Genomic DNA, 15,412 nt, shown 5'->3' on the forward strand with positions numbered 1-15,412 from the left:
GAGTGCAGTACATTGGGCAATATCCCCATGAGTCAGGTACTGTAGGCACCCAACTCTGTGCATGTGTGGGCTACTTTCAGCCTGACACCAGCACCGAGGTTAACATACACGACCGTGGCACCAGGGTTAAGGGCCTGCTTGTGCCCTTAGCCTTGGCTAAAGGCTGGGGTAAAAGTAGGATTAGGTCAGCGAGCAGCGCCTGGATCTGTACAGATCCTGATGCTTCACACGAGCAGCCTAACCCAGGCTGGATTGCCCTAGCATGGGTTAGGCTGCTCGTGTGAATAGGCTTTTATATTACTACTTATCTACTATTGCAACTTTTGCTATAAAGTCAAATTTACTATTGATCACTCAGACTACTTTTGTAAACCTTCACAGAGTCTACTTTAACAATCCAAACAAGTTGTTTCATTGCTCATATGCAGTTGGGTTGGGTTTTTTTTAATGCTAGGAAGACTTTCCTCCTGTCAAATTAAAACCTGCTTTTTTGTAATTCGATAAATTGAAGTGCATATTAGAGTCGATTTAACAACAAGCTCAAGTGCCAGATGTTTATCTGTTAATTGGCAGAGATCTGGAATGAAGAAATCTTCCATAAACAGGTTCTTAACTTTAGACACCTACATATGGCAATAAAATATATCTTAGAAATAACTGCAAGAAGCCTCACATTGCAACTATTCTAGTGAAAAAAAAGGGCAAAGAAATTGGAACCATAAGGTCAGGATTTACAGAGGGTGGTGAAAAAAAGATTAAATAGGTGGAACTATTAATGCACCCAGCAGCATGCATCAGAAGACAACCTCATCCACAATAGGGATGTGCATGGAACCACGGAGCTGCGGTCCAGCACTGGGGTGGGGGGTTCTTTAAGGGTGGGGGGAGGGTGTACCTACCCCTCCTGCCACTTTTCCCCCACCGGCACACATATTTTGGAAAGCTTTTGGGGTGGCAGGGTACCTCCCTGCCACCCCTTCCCCCAGTAGTCAGCAAAAGGCTTCACCCTTACAGTCCCCACCCTTAAAGAGCCCCCCAACAGGGTGGCCGAACCTAAGGGGTATATTCGTGGGTCAAATGGGCCGTAAGCCAGAATTTGGCTTTTAAAAAAGCCAAATCTGGCCACCTAGCCCCCCAACCCGGCGCCAAACCGCCCAACCGCCCTCACGTCCAGCTTGGTCGGTGCACATCACTAATCCACAATGGACTAAGTACACACATAGTTATAGCTTTGCTACCAATACTAAGCAAACTGTAACTTCACCAAGTACTGCATATTATCTAGAATAAGGATCCAAGTAAAGTAGTCAATTACCTTTCAATCTACATAATAATGCAGCTTTGAAAAGCAGTTTCAGATGCATAAAATAGTTGTCTTTTGAAAACCAAGTTCCAATGTGGATTACCTCACTAAAATTTGAGAGCCATACTTGTCTTAGGTAAACAAGTATAGGAGCAAGCAGGTCAATCACTTTCTCTGAGATCTTCTGCTACCTGAAGACATTTAAGAACACGGAGTTGAAAATATATACATGTGGTTACCAAATTCACAATTAGTTTGATCACACATCCAAATATTGATTTCTCTCTCTCAGACTTTCAAAACTCAGTAAAGGTAAAGTGTGCCATCGAGTTGTTGTCAACTCCTGGCAACCACAGAGCCCTGTGGTTGCCAGGAGAATACAGAAGGGGTTTGGTAGAATACAGAAGGGGTTTATCATTGCCTCCTCCCTCACAGTATGAGATGATGCCTTTCAGCATCTTCCTATATTGCTGCTGCCCGATATAGGTGATTCCCATGGTCTGAGAAACATACCAGTGGGGATTCAAACCATCAACCTCTGACTTGCTAGTCAAGTCCTTTCCCGCTGCATCATTAGCATTAGGTGGCTTTCAGTACTTTCTACTAAAGAGACTATATCAAGTTTCAAAGGAAAGTGCAATACTGTGGCATTAAAAATGGTATCAGCTAAAACCTAGTGTTTGGAATAAATCAGTTACCTGCACATGCACGCACACACATGCACAAACACTCATGCACACATACACACACATTCTGAAAATCAGTCTGAACCAAGTTAAGAAACATCTGCTTACCAGGGAAATGAGAACCAGATCCCTGGAGTCTTTGGGTTCTGGCCTTTTAGTACTCAAAACTGGACTCAAAACTTTATTTTTGAAACAGTCACATCCTTAGCCAGAGTGAGGACAATACAGTGGTCCCTCGACTTACGAACTACTCGACATAAGTATTTTTCGAGTTACAAACGGCAGTTTTAGATCCGGTTTTAGATGCGGTTTTTTCGACTTACAAATTTTTAGATGGGGTTTCCTCGACTTACGAATTTTACATGCAGTTTCCTTGACTTGCCTGCCTGTTTACTGCCTGTTTATTCTTGAAAAGAAATGTTCCTGTGCAGTTTGCAAGCCTTACTGGGGGTCTGGGTCTTTTTTCTAGGCTCTGGAACGCATTAATCCGTTCCCAATGCATTCTTATGGGAAACTGCTTTTCGACTTACGAACTTTTCGACTTACAAATGTGCATTCGGAACGGATTAATTTCGTAAGTAGAGGGACCACTGTACCAGATTACATAGGGTGTGGCCTAAAGCCCTTTTTAAAGCCCTTGATGCAAAAGCTAGAATATAAAGGGAGCACTTGAGGAGGAACAGTTAGCTAATAATTTCCCTCAGCATATATGCCTTCCTGGGAAACAGTTAGTAATGAAGTGGGCCTTGAGGGATGGAAGCAATTAAATGTGAATTTTGCAAGGTATGAACATTTCTTACTGCAGATATTTTTTTTAAACATCACAAACAGGTATGACTAACTCCTAAATCATCTTAGTATTTTTCTTTTACACATCTAGGACACCATCACGGTGTCCTAGATGTGTAACTGGGCAAAGAGACACCAAGTGGTGTACCTCTTTATATTTAGGTACCGGAGAACAGAACTGAATTTATTCAGCCACAGCATAGCATCCTTCTAGCAGTTGTTGCTGGTGTCTACCTTACATTTCCTTTAAGACTGTGAGCCCTTTTGGGACAGTGAACCATCTTATTTATTATTTATTTATGTTTTCTATTTGAGCACCTTTGTTGGAAATTGGTTTATAAATATTCATAGTATTAGTTGAATATGAACCCTTTAAGAATTATTTTATTGAAATATGGTAAACAGTAGGACCTAATTATTCACAGAACCGCTATTTGTGGTACCACGTATGCACCTGTTTCCAGTATCCGCATATACAAAAAGGTTAAAAGCCATGTATCCATGGTTCCTAGAGGGCCGGAAGTGACCATGGAGGTCACTTCCACCCACCATTTTGTCTGCAGGAGCCCAGGAGGAGACAAGAGCCAACGTTTTGTGGCTCATTTCTTTTTTAAAAACTGACTTTCCCCTTTGATTTTTCAGTTGTGGGGGGCATTGCATCCATTTGGGGGCATTCCTTGGCATATGGGGAAATTAATGGGCATATGGAGATGCCAAGGCGAATGCCAAAGAAAGTTTTTTCACCTTTTTTTGGTTTTGCTACTTCCCCTCCAGCTTGAAACCTAAAGTCTCTTTCTCCATAGGAATAATGCCTCATTCCTCACAGTTCCATTACTCACAGTAGTAGGCGAGGAATGGAACCCACACGAGTAATGTGGTTCTCCTGAATTGATGATGATGATGCCAATGATGACAACAAATCGTCGTCGTCGTCATCATCATCATCGTCGTCATCATCATCATCCAGGAAAAGTTAATTACTCTATTCCCATTGAAATAATCAGGACTGACACTTGAGCACTGAAATCCATTGATAACGTACTTTAAATACATCTTATTTTTATCTTGAATGTCCTAAAAGTACAAAATTTACTACCAATAAGTAAATTTACTAACCCTTCTCTTACTACACATAACATTTAATTTTCACTATTTTTATTTGATTTTCATTTAATTTCTCAATATTTTTCCAGTTATATTTATTCAAATAACTATTCCATGTCCCCTCCTATATGCACTTTATCTAGTTTTTTGCAGTCCCAAAAACCCATTTTAAATTGACCTTTCATTGACCTACTATAGTGTCAGGGAAGCTGTCCAACAGTCCCATTTCAGGGGAGGGAAAGTAATGCCTTGTCCAGCCAGAACAACTATACTGACATAGAAAACATTCCTGGTGCCTTGGCAACGCGGCTGAAGCTCTGCACCAATGAGCCTAGTGGGAGGGGCTTTATTACAGAGGCATGGGGATGCTGTTTCCTCAGGGAAGTGCCCTACATCTAGGTAATTTTGGAGCCTGGACCTAAAAGCCTTCGGAGGACCCCCTCCCCTGCAAATTAAGCATCATCATGCTTGGCCGGGTGACCACACCACCTGGGACAGACTAAAGATGATTTGGGAGGGCCCAGGGGCTATGGAGGCCCTGGACCTCAGCCCTGAAATCCAAGGGTGAGAGCGCCTCTGCCCTAGATATTTTACAGGACGTAGAAGTGAGAAATGGGATTTTTCCCAGGAATGCTGGCAAGTGTTTAAAAGCTGACCTGGGAGAACACCCTGGCCTTGGAGAACACCCTTGCTTTCTCAGACTGTGTGAGAGTGAGAACTTTGCAAGTAACAATTAAAATAGTAACAATTAAAAATGGTTGCAGTTTTGGAAATGGATTCTAATATTAACTCTTGCTTACTCCTTTCTCATTTTTGTAGTTATAAATAAGATCTGTCAAACTCAATAGACTAGCATAAACTGCTGCTGCAATCTTCTGTACACTTAAACTGCTAAAATCCCATTCAAGCCAATGGGATTTAAACAGCTTTAACTGTAAATGGATTGCAGCCTGAGTGTCTGCTTTAGGGCATGTCTCAGTAAATTATATTTTTCCCTTCCACAGTTGCTAAGTCATCTCAATGTATTCAAATAATTCATTTTGTTTGCATCTCAGTTTTTTTTAAAAAGAAGATCATTAATTGTAGGGTTAAAAAGTTAACATCTTTTAATGCAGAAATAACAAGAGTCTGTCATGAGGAACATAGGAACGGAAGCTGACTTACATCGTCAGACCATTGGTCCATCTAGCTCAGTGCTGTCTACCCTGACTGCCAGTGGTTTTAGGCAAGAGTCTTTCCCAGCCCTATCTGGAGATGGCAGAGAATGAACCCAGAATCTTCTGCATGCAAAGCACATGCTCTTCCACTGAGCTATGGCCTATACTCTAAGGGCAGGGCTGCTCAATTTTGGCCCTCCTGCAGATGTTGGATTACAGCTCCCATCATCCCTAACTATTGGCCACTGTGGATGGGAATGATGGGAGCTGTAGTCCAAAAAATCTTGAAGGCCAAAGTTGTGGAGCCCTGCCTATGGGGAATATCTTACAGTGCTCACATGAAATCTCTCATCCAAATTCAAATGAAGACAGACCCTGCTTAGCAACAGGGACAACTTATGCTCACTACCACAAGACCAGCTCTCCTTGAGGTTTAGAATTAGCCAGTTTGGACCATGTACTATAGAAATATATAATCCAACATATAACCAAACTTTATGATGCTTTCTGCAAAGTCATATTTCATTAAATATCACTTCAGAGTATTACACCTCAAAGAGAAGGTACAGAGATTATCTGATACAGAAGAAACTAGAAGCACAAATATCTCACACTTTCTGCCTTAAAACATCTCAAGAAAAAAAATCTGCATCTCTTCCACCACAGAGATGCGAAACTGCCTGTATCAGGATCCTCCACTTCTTGCTGATGGAGGGAAATACAATCAGAACCTACCAAAAAAATTGATTCTATTTTAGGGATGTGCACAAACTGAGATCCCTGCACAGGTTCATTGCCAAACTGGTTTGGGATAGGGCCAAACCGGTTTGGTGCTCTGGGTTCCACAGCCAGGAAGCTACATGGGGTGATGGAGAGCAGGTAAGGGTCTGCTGTACTCCCTTTTAAAGGTACTGCTCACCGCTACCCCCTGGTGGCACCTCGGAGTGCTGAACCAGTTCGATTATCACCTGAAATGTGTTGGTGCCAAACCTGTTCATGAACCAAGGTTCGTGCACATGTCTATTCTATTTGTTTAGGCTTGGATCAAAACAATGACTGCAGATTGTTGGATAAAAATAATTGTAAATTTCATATTTAGAGAGAAAAAGCCAAATAGCACTTTCCTTTTCCTCAAAATTTTTGAAGAAAAATTCCTTTACCTCAAGTGTAAGGCTCATACATGGATTTTTTTTTTTTTTTAAATTAAAAAGCTTACTAAGTGAAACCCTCAAACTGACACTTAAATGCTTTACGGAATAAATTGCCAAACAGATAGCAAATGTGTACAAGTTTATATAAATTTGAGCAATTCTGTTTTGGACAAGTTCCCTAACTGGATTAAACCTCATATGGTGAGTCAGGTGATTTTAGAATTGTGTCAGCTTTGTTATGGGAAGACAAACACTCAGGTGAAAGGCAGATCCCAACTTTCACTTATCAAAAGGCTTGATACACTTCTTGTTTACTCCAAACTTTAAAGGATTTTCCACAGATCACTACCCCTAATTCCTCTTCTGTCAACACCAGGGTATTCTGTCACAATATTTCCTCACACTAAATTTCAAAACCTATTTTCCCTGATCTCACATTCTTGTTCCCAGAAATGGGCAGTGCCAGTTAACCATATCTCACCCCCTGGGGTATGGTTAGTACCTTTTCCCCATTATTGTCCTGTCAGATATCCTTGTGTTTTTTGCCTTGTCATTTTAGGCATCTGTTCTGCTAGCTGGCTCTAATTACCTTCCCCATTCTTTTTGGTTTTTATGCTCATTACAAATGTTTCTCTTCACTCCTTTTCCGCTTTTCGAGGCCTAGCTCTATACTGGTCCTGTTAGCCAGAATGTTATAAACTGACTATTATGTTCTTATCAAATCCTATATCTATAGTATTTCTGTAACTTCTTGCTAATCCCTTCAGGTGTTAATTAACTGACCCAAAGATAGAATAATGTGTCATCACCAATTGATGCTACTGTTGTGAATAAATATATTATTCTTTAAAGTGCTACAAGATTCTGCTTTTGCTGATAGTGAATTCACCCCTCTGGAAGTTGGACATTTGAATAGACTGTAAAAGAATGGGTAGCACAAACTGGAAATCCCAACAGGAATCCTCCTCTAACATGGACTTAGAGCAACTAACGTGCTCCTACTACCATAACACATCACCAGTACTACTAAGCCTATTCACAGATTGTATTCAACAGGTACAGACCTGTATATGCCCAAGGTCCATTCACATGTTATGGTCAACACTCATACAATGAGTGTACAGTGTACACAGGTACAGATCTGTATACAGGTACAGTCATTCACATATTATGCTGAATGCTGGTACAAAAGTACATGTCCTATGTATACCATGCATTCAAAGGGCCTGTATTCAGGTTCATTTTTAAAATGAACACAGGCACAGTCATGCATACAAGCACATGTACGAGTGTACAGATATCTGTACACTCGTACAAGTGTACAGACATTTGTACACGTACAGCATAATGTCTGATACAGTTATTCATGTTATGCTGAACACAGGTAGAGAGGTACATTTCCTATTGTACCATGCATTTGAGGGACCTATACCCAGGTTCACTTTTCAAATGAATGCAGGCAGTTATACATATAAAAACATATACTAGGGTACAGACACCTCAATGGAGTACAGCATAATTTTAAGTACATCAAAAAAATTTAATTTTAATGTGTTTTATCTATTATGATTTTTATCTTTTTATGGATTTTAAATGTTTTATATTTTATATTATGTTTTAATTCTGTACACCACCTAGAGATTTCTATATTAGGCTGTATAGGAATTAGATAGATAGATAGATAGATAGATAGATAGATAGATAGATAGAGATAGAGTCTGAATTTTTTTTTATGAAGCATTCCATTAAAATAATGAATGTTGTACATTTCACTGAGCTTGGAATTTGGCTATTACATTTGGAATGAGGAACAACCCTACAAAAGGTGTATTCTTTGAAATAAAGATTGCTGGCAGACATGAAAAAGACTTCCACAATTTCACATAACTAGGAAAAGGCTTCTAAAATCATAGGGTAATTGATTCAAAGTACTTATACTTAGTATATCCTTCTTGTAAATATTCAAGCTTCTAAAAGAAAAAAAAATTAAGCTTCTGAAAGAAAGCAGTCCTAATTCCACACAGTTACCCCCACACACGATCCTGAAAAGTTACATTGTGAATGTCACACAGTGAATTCACTGCAAAGTTCAGCACTGGACTCCGTTAATGGTGCGCTACCTTAAGAGTGTCATCCTAGGAAGAGTTAAAAGGTAGTAGAAGCCTGCTTGCAGTAACACATATGCAGCTCTTATTGGCTTCTTATTGGCTTCTGCAGCTTCTTATTGGTATATATATATATTGCAGTAACGTTCCATCACCACTACATAGACATGCCATGCCATGTCTTAGCTAGCAGGTGAAGTTATTGAAGAGTTTAGTTGTCAGATAATTAAACCACCTGTTTAGCATATCTATTCATATAAACAGCCTTTCAACAAACAACCAAACTGCTGACTCAAAACTCCAAAAGAATGACTCATATCTAAGTGTGATCAAAAAGAGGTTATATGCTCGCCACCAGCAGTCATACTGAATGATTTAAGACTTTTAATTAGGGGTTTCTTGATTGTAATATACTATGTAATTCCCTTGAGTATTCCCTCTCCAGAAAGGAAATTATTTTTTAAAAATCACAATTTAACACTGAATGGACTGTCAAAATACATGCCTGTACTCTATAAAATCAATGTTTGTTTTTTTTTACTGAATCTCAACATCCAAAAGTTATGTGATATAAGTTATAGTCTTCTTATTGTACTGTATTTATATGTATGTATGTATGTGTTATGTATGTGTTACATACATTCCTACAAACATGATAATAACTCCAGTGTAGGGCTTCTGGAAGAAAATATGTTCTATTACCTGTGAAGAAATTAGCAGATCCTTTGAAACAGCTGCACTATGTATTCTGTTGTGCATTCCTTCTGTGCAGAAGACGGTTTCACCAATATGACATTTAAAAGCTTTTTCTTGTAGATTGTTATTAATTTAAAGGTTGTTTTTATTTAAGCTATGTGAAGTCTGTGGGGACACAATTCCAGAGCAGCACTTGAAGTCAGCATGAGACGTTTAAGCTGATTCAAAATTTCCAGTCAAATGTACTCTTTAGCTCTAGTAAAGTAAACTTTGTTCTCAAGACAAACACAAAGTTGAATGTGTGTTTGTGCAAAATATGATTCCTTAATACATATTCTAGTTTTTCTCATTAATGTTGTGCTGGATGTTCAGTAGTAGTAGTAGTACAGTGATGCATTTGTCTTTTTATGGTAAAATGATGCAGTGAATTCTAGTCCCACTGGTATTTTATTTCAAAAACCATTATTCATTTCTGAGATGAAAATGATTGTTTGACCCTAAAACACAAATTGCATTTGTGGAATATATTCAGTTTCATATCTAGGCCTTAGAAAAATACATATGCTCTAGTGATAAAGTCTAATTCTAAGCTACCTAAAAGCAGTTAGGTAGCAGTTTTAATATCACACCTGCTAAAAAAAGATTTTTTAAAGGATTCTCTGTAACCACTAGTGCTGGTCTTACATGAATGGGAAAACTCAGCTCATCAACTCTGATCCTTTGCTGTCTTTACACAGGAGGCAATGCAAATAAAGAAAGAGATTGGGGTTGCATTTACTTTCTGTCTGCAACACAGGAAACCAACAAGAGTAAATTCCAATGTATTATAAAACCATGGAGTGTAACTACAGCATATTACTTCAGATGAAAAATATGTCAAGCAGCAGTGCATAGACAGTGAATGTGTTCTCAGCATCTACCACATGAGAACAGACAGGAAAATAAATAGGGTTGGGCTGACAACGCCAGTTTGAAACAACGGACTATGTTCTGCAGTTTTTTGTTGGGGGGGGGATTTGCAAGAGATTAGAAACATTTATGAAAAACAGTTCTCCTGATGAAGTTCCTTCATGAAGCTGGTTCCCCAATGGCAAGCATCATAGTTTATAAGCACACTGTTAAATGGCTAACCTGCTGAAGACTAACATCAAAATACAGTATAGACACAAGTAGTATCAATTTCTTAGTTATTCTAAGTGGCAAGAAAATCAGTTTCCCTTTTTTACAAGACCATTTTCTTGGCAATACAAAATGTGTCAACAGAAAGTTAAGCCAAAGGGGGAAAGTACAAATTAAGACTGAAGATTAATGGACTTAGTCAGATAGAAAGAATCACATAGATAATGGACTGCTACTGGTAAACAAATTTTCCGCTAGCCAAGTGGATTGTTACCATATGGAATGCAAACATCATTAAAGGAAGCAACTGCTGTGCTGCTGTATACATGTAATCTTCCAGTGGCACACAAAAAATAAAATAAAATAAAATAAATGTGTTTTTTTTTAATGATACAATATTTACCATTGCAGTCTGGTTTCCATCCATAAGAATAATTCTAAAAACATCAGGAACATAAGTGGCATGTATGTGTCCTCAATGAACTGTTACCACTGAACAGTCTTATGTATAGCCATGGGAAGGTTGCATTGCAGATCCCATTACAAACATCTGGTACTATTCCACAGAAATTCAACGGAGCATCCGTTATTTCCATTCCAACTTCTACAAACAAACTTAGCATTCTAAAGGCAAGTCAGAACCTTTTGCATTCAATCCATTGTTTAGCTAAAAAACAGAGCCCTTTGGGATACCTTCGTAACAATCTGCTTGCTATTTCGTACAATTTCAAAACATCAACTAATTGGGCTGGGGGGTCTCTGCACTTACAGGACAAGTGGCAATCTGTTCTTTGACACATCTTCACATGCAAAGGTCTAAAACAAGAACTGCTTTTATCTGCAGCATAGATCAGTGCTTGTTAACATGGCCCAATGAAATCTAATAATGTATACACCAAACTCAGACAAATAACATTAGTTAATGCACTGTAGCATGCTTTCGTTATTTATTGCCAATGGATCCCTGATACAAATCTCCCGAGAAATGTCTCTCTGCATGTACATATCCCATACTACAGCACTGAGATGCATGAAACTGCACTGTCAGTGTTAATGCAGCAAGCATCTGGATGGGAGTTTCAAACACCAGAGGGAGGGCAGCTGTGAAGAATGGGGTCTTCAGCATCACTCAGATCACTATGTCGGGCACCAACTTACATTTCTTCCAAAGAAGAAATATTTCACCAAGGCTTACTCTGCACTGCAGCCACTTTGCTTGCATAGCTGGGGAGGGAGGGGGAGAGTGGGTTAGCTACTCTCTGATGAGCCATTACAGCTTCCAGAGGCTTAACAAGGAGTGAGAGAAACATGCCTTGGGAAGAACCTGCAAACTAATTCCAGGGGGAGATCTTACTGCAAATCTTCTCTTCTCCCATACACACAAGCACTTGGTAGTGTAGAAGAGTCCCCTGGGTAGCAAAAGGGAGATGCCTCCAAAGTTCAGCTTAAAGTACCAGACATCTATAAAGAGGGGCATTTCACGGTGGGGGGAGGACCGGGAAGACACCTTTTAATTCCACTGGGCAGCTGTGGCAGAGACAGCCAGGAAGGGCATGTTTAGGCAGAAAACACTGGGGGTGGCCGAGAGAAAACTGACTGCCCCTGCCAAATGAGGCGACACGAGTTTCAAAGTGGGACCATCTTCCTCTCTCTCTCTCTCTCTCTCTCTCTCTCTCTCTCTCTCTCTCTCTATCCAGCCAAATGCTCAGAGCCGAATGGCTTGGACCATTTTGGTGCATACCACAAAGCCAGCTTTCGAGAGGAAGACGACCCTCTTCTTCTTCTTGCGAGCAGCTAAGCCAGTGCATGTGGGGCTTTGCAAACAAAACACACGCGCGCGCACACACCAATCCACCCGCAAATGTGTCCACTGGAGGGGGGGGGGCGACGCGAGTCCTACCTAAGCACTGCCGTCTCCCCTTTCCTGACCACCAGGTTGTCCACAGCTGTCCCAGGGAAGTCCACACTTTGGCCGGCGGGCAGGCAGGAGGGCAGCAAGCAGCAGAGGCTCAGCAGCACCGCGGCCAGCCACTGGTTGGAGCAACAAGCGCCCTGGACCAGGAGCATCATGTCCATGCCTGCTCGAAGGCAGCGCTCCGGCTCTCGGCTTCTGCTCCTCGTCGAGCCTCCAAGGCAGGCGAGCGAGCGGGCAGGTAGCAGCAGCCTCCTTCCTCGCTCCCAGGCAAGCCGAGTGTCCGCCTCGCTTCCTCCCCTCGCCTCGTTTCGCCTCCTGCCGCCCGCCTTCCTCCTTCTCCCCTGCCCTCCTCTCTTGCCGCTTCTCGCTCCTGGCCGCGTCCGGAGCGTGTCTAGTCTCGGGTGTCTCGCACACCATCTAGCGAGGAGGGAAGCGCGCTGGAGAATGAGCCAGCCAGAGAAGCGGCAGCGGCGGCAGCAGCAGCAGCAGCAGACGGACCCCAGGCTCTGAGCCGGTTGCCATGCAGCCGTTTCCGTAGCAACTTGTCCTGGTGGCTGGTGCTGGTGGTGCTGGAGCGGAGGGGGGGGGGAAGAGGGGGGGATTATATATATATATATATATATGGAAAGCAATAGAGAATGAACAGCCACGAGGTGGCAAGAAAGAAAGAAGCAATTAAAGGCATTGATTGCAGCCAGATACTAACCTGCAGCTCGTGTGTGAGGGAGAGACATGCACATATACACGCAAGCTGAGTTTGCTTTTCAAGGGCTGCGGTGGTTGATGTTTTGTGGTTGGGTGTTGTTTTTTTCCCCTGTCCCCCCCCCCCGCGCGCGCTTTTTCTTTTCTTTCTTTCTTTTTAAATCTCATTTAGGCTCAAAAGCTTTGATCCCTTCAAACTTCCCTCAGGACTAGGGTGACCAGGAATTTGGCTCCCCACCCCCCACCCCCCAGCTCTTCACAAGCGGCAGGTTTACAAAAGCAAAAGGGGGGCAGATTTCACAGAAGGCTCCCTTCCGATCATCCCGCACATACATACACTCACACACGCAAGCCTCCCCAAGCCCCTCACTGGCTTGAAGGCTGAAGGTAAAGCTTGCGATCTGGTCTGCGTGGGACCCCACGCCAGGCAGTTGCGGTTTGCAATATCTGTGGGAATGTTTGACAGGAAAGGACCTCTTTCGCGGGAGGTTGTGGAGGGAAATCGCCCTGCAAAGTCTGGGGATGCAGAGAAGGGCACTGCCAGTTCCAAGCATTGCCACACTTTTATCCCTGCCTACCACCTGAACTTACTTCTCTAAGGATTTAAGTGTAGCCTAATCTCTGAAGGGACGGCAGCGGGTGGGGGCTTATTCAGCCATTACGGCAGCTAATCTGAGTCAGGCACGATACGCCATTTTTTTCTAGTTGTAAATAAGTAAATAAGATCCACTCAGTTCTTTTTTTAAGGATGTGCAGTAGCCAGCAACTGGTTGGAGCAACAAGCATCTCAGACCAGGAGTATGCCCATGCCTGCTCGCAGTTCTTCTTGACTTTTGCTTCTCCTCAAACCTCCAAGGGAGGCAGTCGGGCACAGTTAGCGGTCCCCTGTTGGTTGAGATGTGAAGGTAAAGTTGTGTCATCCAATCGGTGTCGACGCCTGGCGCCCACAGAGCCCTATGGTTGTCTTTGGTAGAATCCAGGAGGGGTTTACCATTGCCTCCTCCTGCGCAGTGTGAGTTGATGCCTTTCAGCAGCTTTCTCCCAGAAGCAAACCAAGGCAGATTCTGCTTAGCAAGGAGGATAATTCATGCTTACTATCACAAGACCAGCTGTCCTTCCTTGAGTGTTGAGACAGGCTGATTCTGAAATAGGTGGGAACCCTGTTTCTTCTGGTAAATTTTCACCTAAAAATTCCTCCAGCCATGCTCAAATTACAGAAGGGGCATAGGTAGCCCTATGTCTCCTTAACCTTTGTGACTTCTTTCCAATAATTTAAGCAGGGGTAGAGCACACACTTTCATGCATAAGGTCCCAGGTTTAATCTCTGCCATCTCTAGGTAGCTGGGAAACACCTCGCGTCAAAACCCAAAGAGCTGCTGCCGGTCAGTGTAGTCAAAATTGAGGTCAATGGGTGACAGGTTTGATTTGGTATAAGGCAACTTCACTTGTTCAGCCCTGTTCCCAAGCTGCTTTTCCACCCATGCTTTTTTCTCCAGAAGTGAAAGGATGGAGCAGTCTCTCTACACACTTCCTGCTCAGATACTGATTACTCCAGGCTGTCTGGTGTTTTTAAAAACTCCTCAGAAGAAAGAATAATGGAACTCTGAATAACCTGTAGCTGAACCTCAGGCAGGGGCGTATCTAGGGTGGGGCAGGCAGGGCACGTGCCCCAGGCGCCACTTGTAGGGGTCGCCATTTTTTAAATTTTTTTTTTAAAAAATGGCAGCCAAAAACAAAATGGCCACCGCACATGCTCAAATGGCCTCTGTGAGGCCCTAGGTCATGCCAGGTCTCACAGAGGCCATTTGAGCATGTGTGGTGGCCATTTTGTTTTCAGCGGCCACTTAAAAAAATTTTTTTTTTTAAATGGCCACTGCACATACTCAAATGATCCCTGTGAGGCCCTAGAGGCCAGCAGGGGGAGGGGGAATCTTTGCAGACCCCCACACATGGCCTTAAGGAAGCCCCCCGAAGGCGCTACAGGTAAAAAAAGAGTAAAAAATTAATATAAGTCACTGTACACATATTTAGTTTGGCACTATGTACAGAGTCAGGGCTTGTGAATACTGAGCTGGTGCTTATGAGCTAGGATTGTATTCATTTGCTCTTACTTTGCTTCTTGTGATAAGTGAGTTAAATGTGATGTCTTAATAATATGGCTATTAATGGTGAGTCTTTGAATCAGTGTGAAGTCCTTAGTATTAAGGCCCACTGGGAGTTTCTTGCTCTCTTTCTCTCATTTTAACTGTCTTTCTTAAATATTTGAATGTATTCCAAGGAGTGACACAGTTTACTCTGCATATCCTTTAATTATTTTCAGAGTATCTGGGAAAAGTCAAATTCTCCATTTATTTTTAAAACTTATGTAATAGTGATGCTACAATGCATAGTAGAGAATTAGACAGGCACTTCTGTTTAGTTTTTCAAGTACACCTCCACATAGTATTTGGGTATTTCATGAGCCCCAGCATACTGAAATTTGTAGTTTTCCATCATTTTTTGGTCTGGCTACACACCCACTGCTAAATAGTTTTTGAAATATTAAAAGATTATCTGAAAGATGAGTGTCAGATGTTTGGACAGGGGGCGCAATTTCAGTGCTTGCCCTAGGCGCTCTTTTCTCTAGATACGCCTCTGACCTCAGGAGTTCTTCAAACCACCAATCTCCTATGGAGTTAATCTGTG

At 42.0% G+C, this 15,412-nt stretch overlaps 1 protein-coding gene across 7 annotated transcripts in view; it reads right to left on the reverse strand.

Annotated features, from left to right (window-relative positions):
• Positions 1-12,491, reverse strand: part of NEGR1 (neuronal growth regulator 1) — a 746,066-nt gene extending 733,575 nt beyond the window's left edge. For all 7 annotated transcript variants that reach the window (XM_053244669.1, XM_053244673.1, XM_053244671.1 and 4 more), the window contains exon 1: positions 12,011-12,491. In XM_053244669.1, coding sequence (XP_053100644.1) covers positions 12,011-12,186 — 176 coding nt within the window. In that variant the 5' untranslated portion in view covers positions 12,187-12,491. The remainder of the gene's footprint in view (positions 1-12,010) is intronic.
• Positions 12,492-15,412: the final 2,921 nt, after the last annotated feature.

Source organism: Hemicordylus capensis, chromosome 4 (genome assembly GCF_027244095.1).
Source record: "Hemicordylus capensis ecotype Gifberg chromosome 4, rHemCap1.1.pri, whole genome shotgun sequence".
NCBI lineage: Eukaryota > Metazoa > Chordata > Lepidosauria > Squamata > Cordylidae > Hemicordylus > Hemicordylus capensis.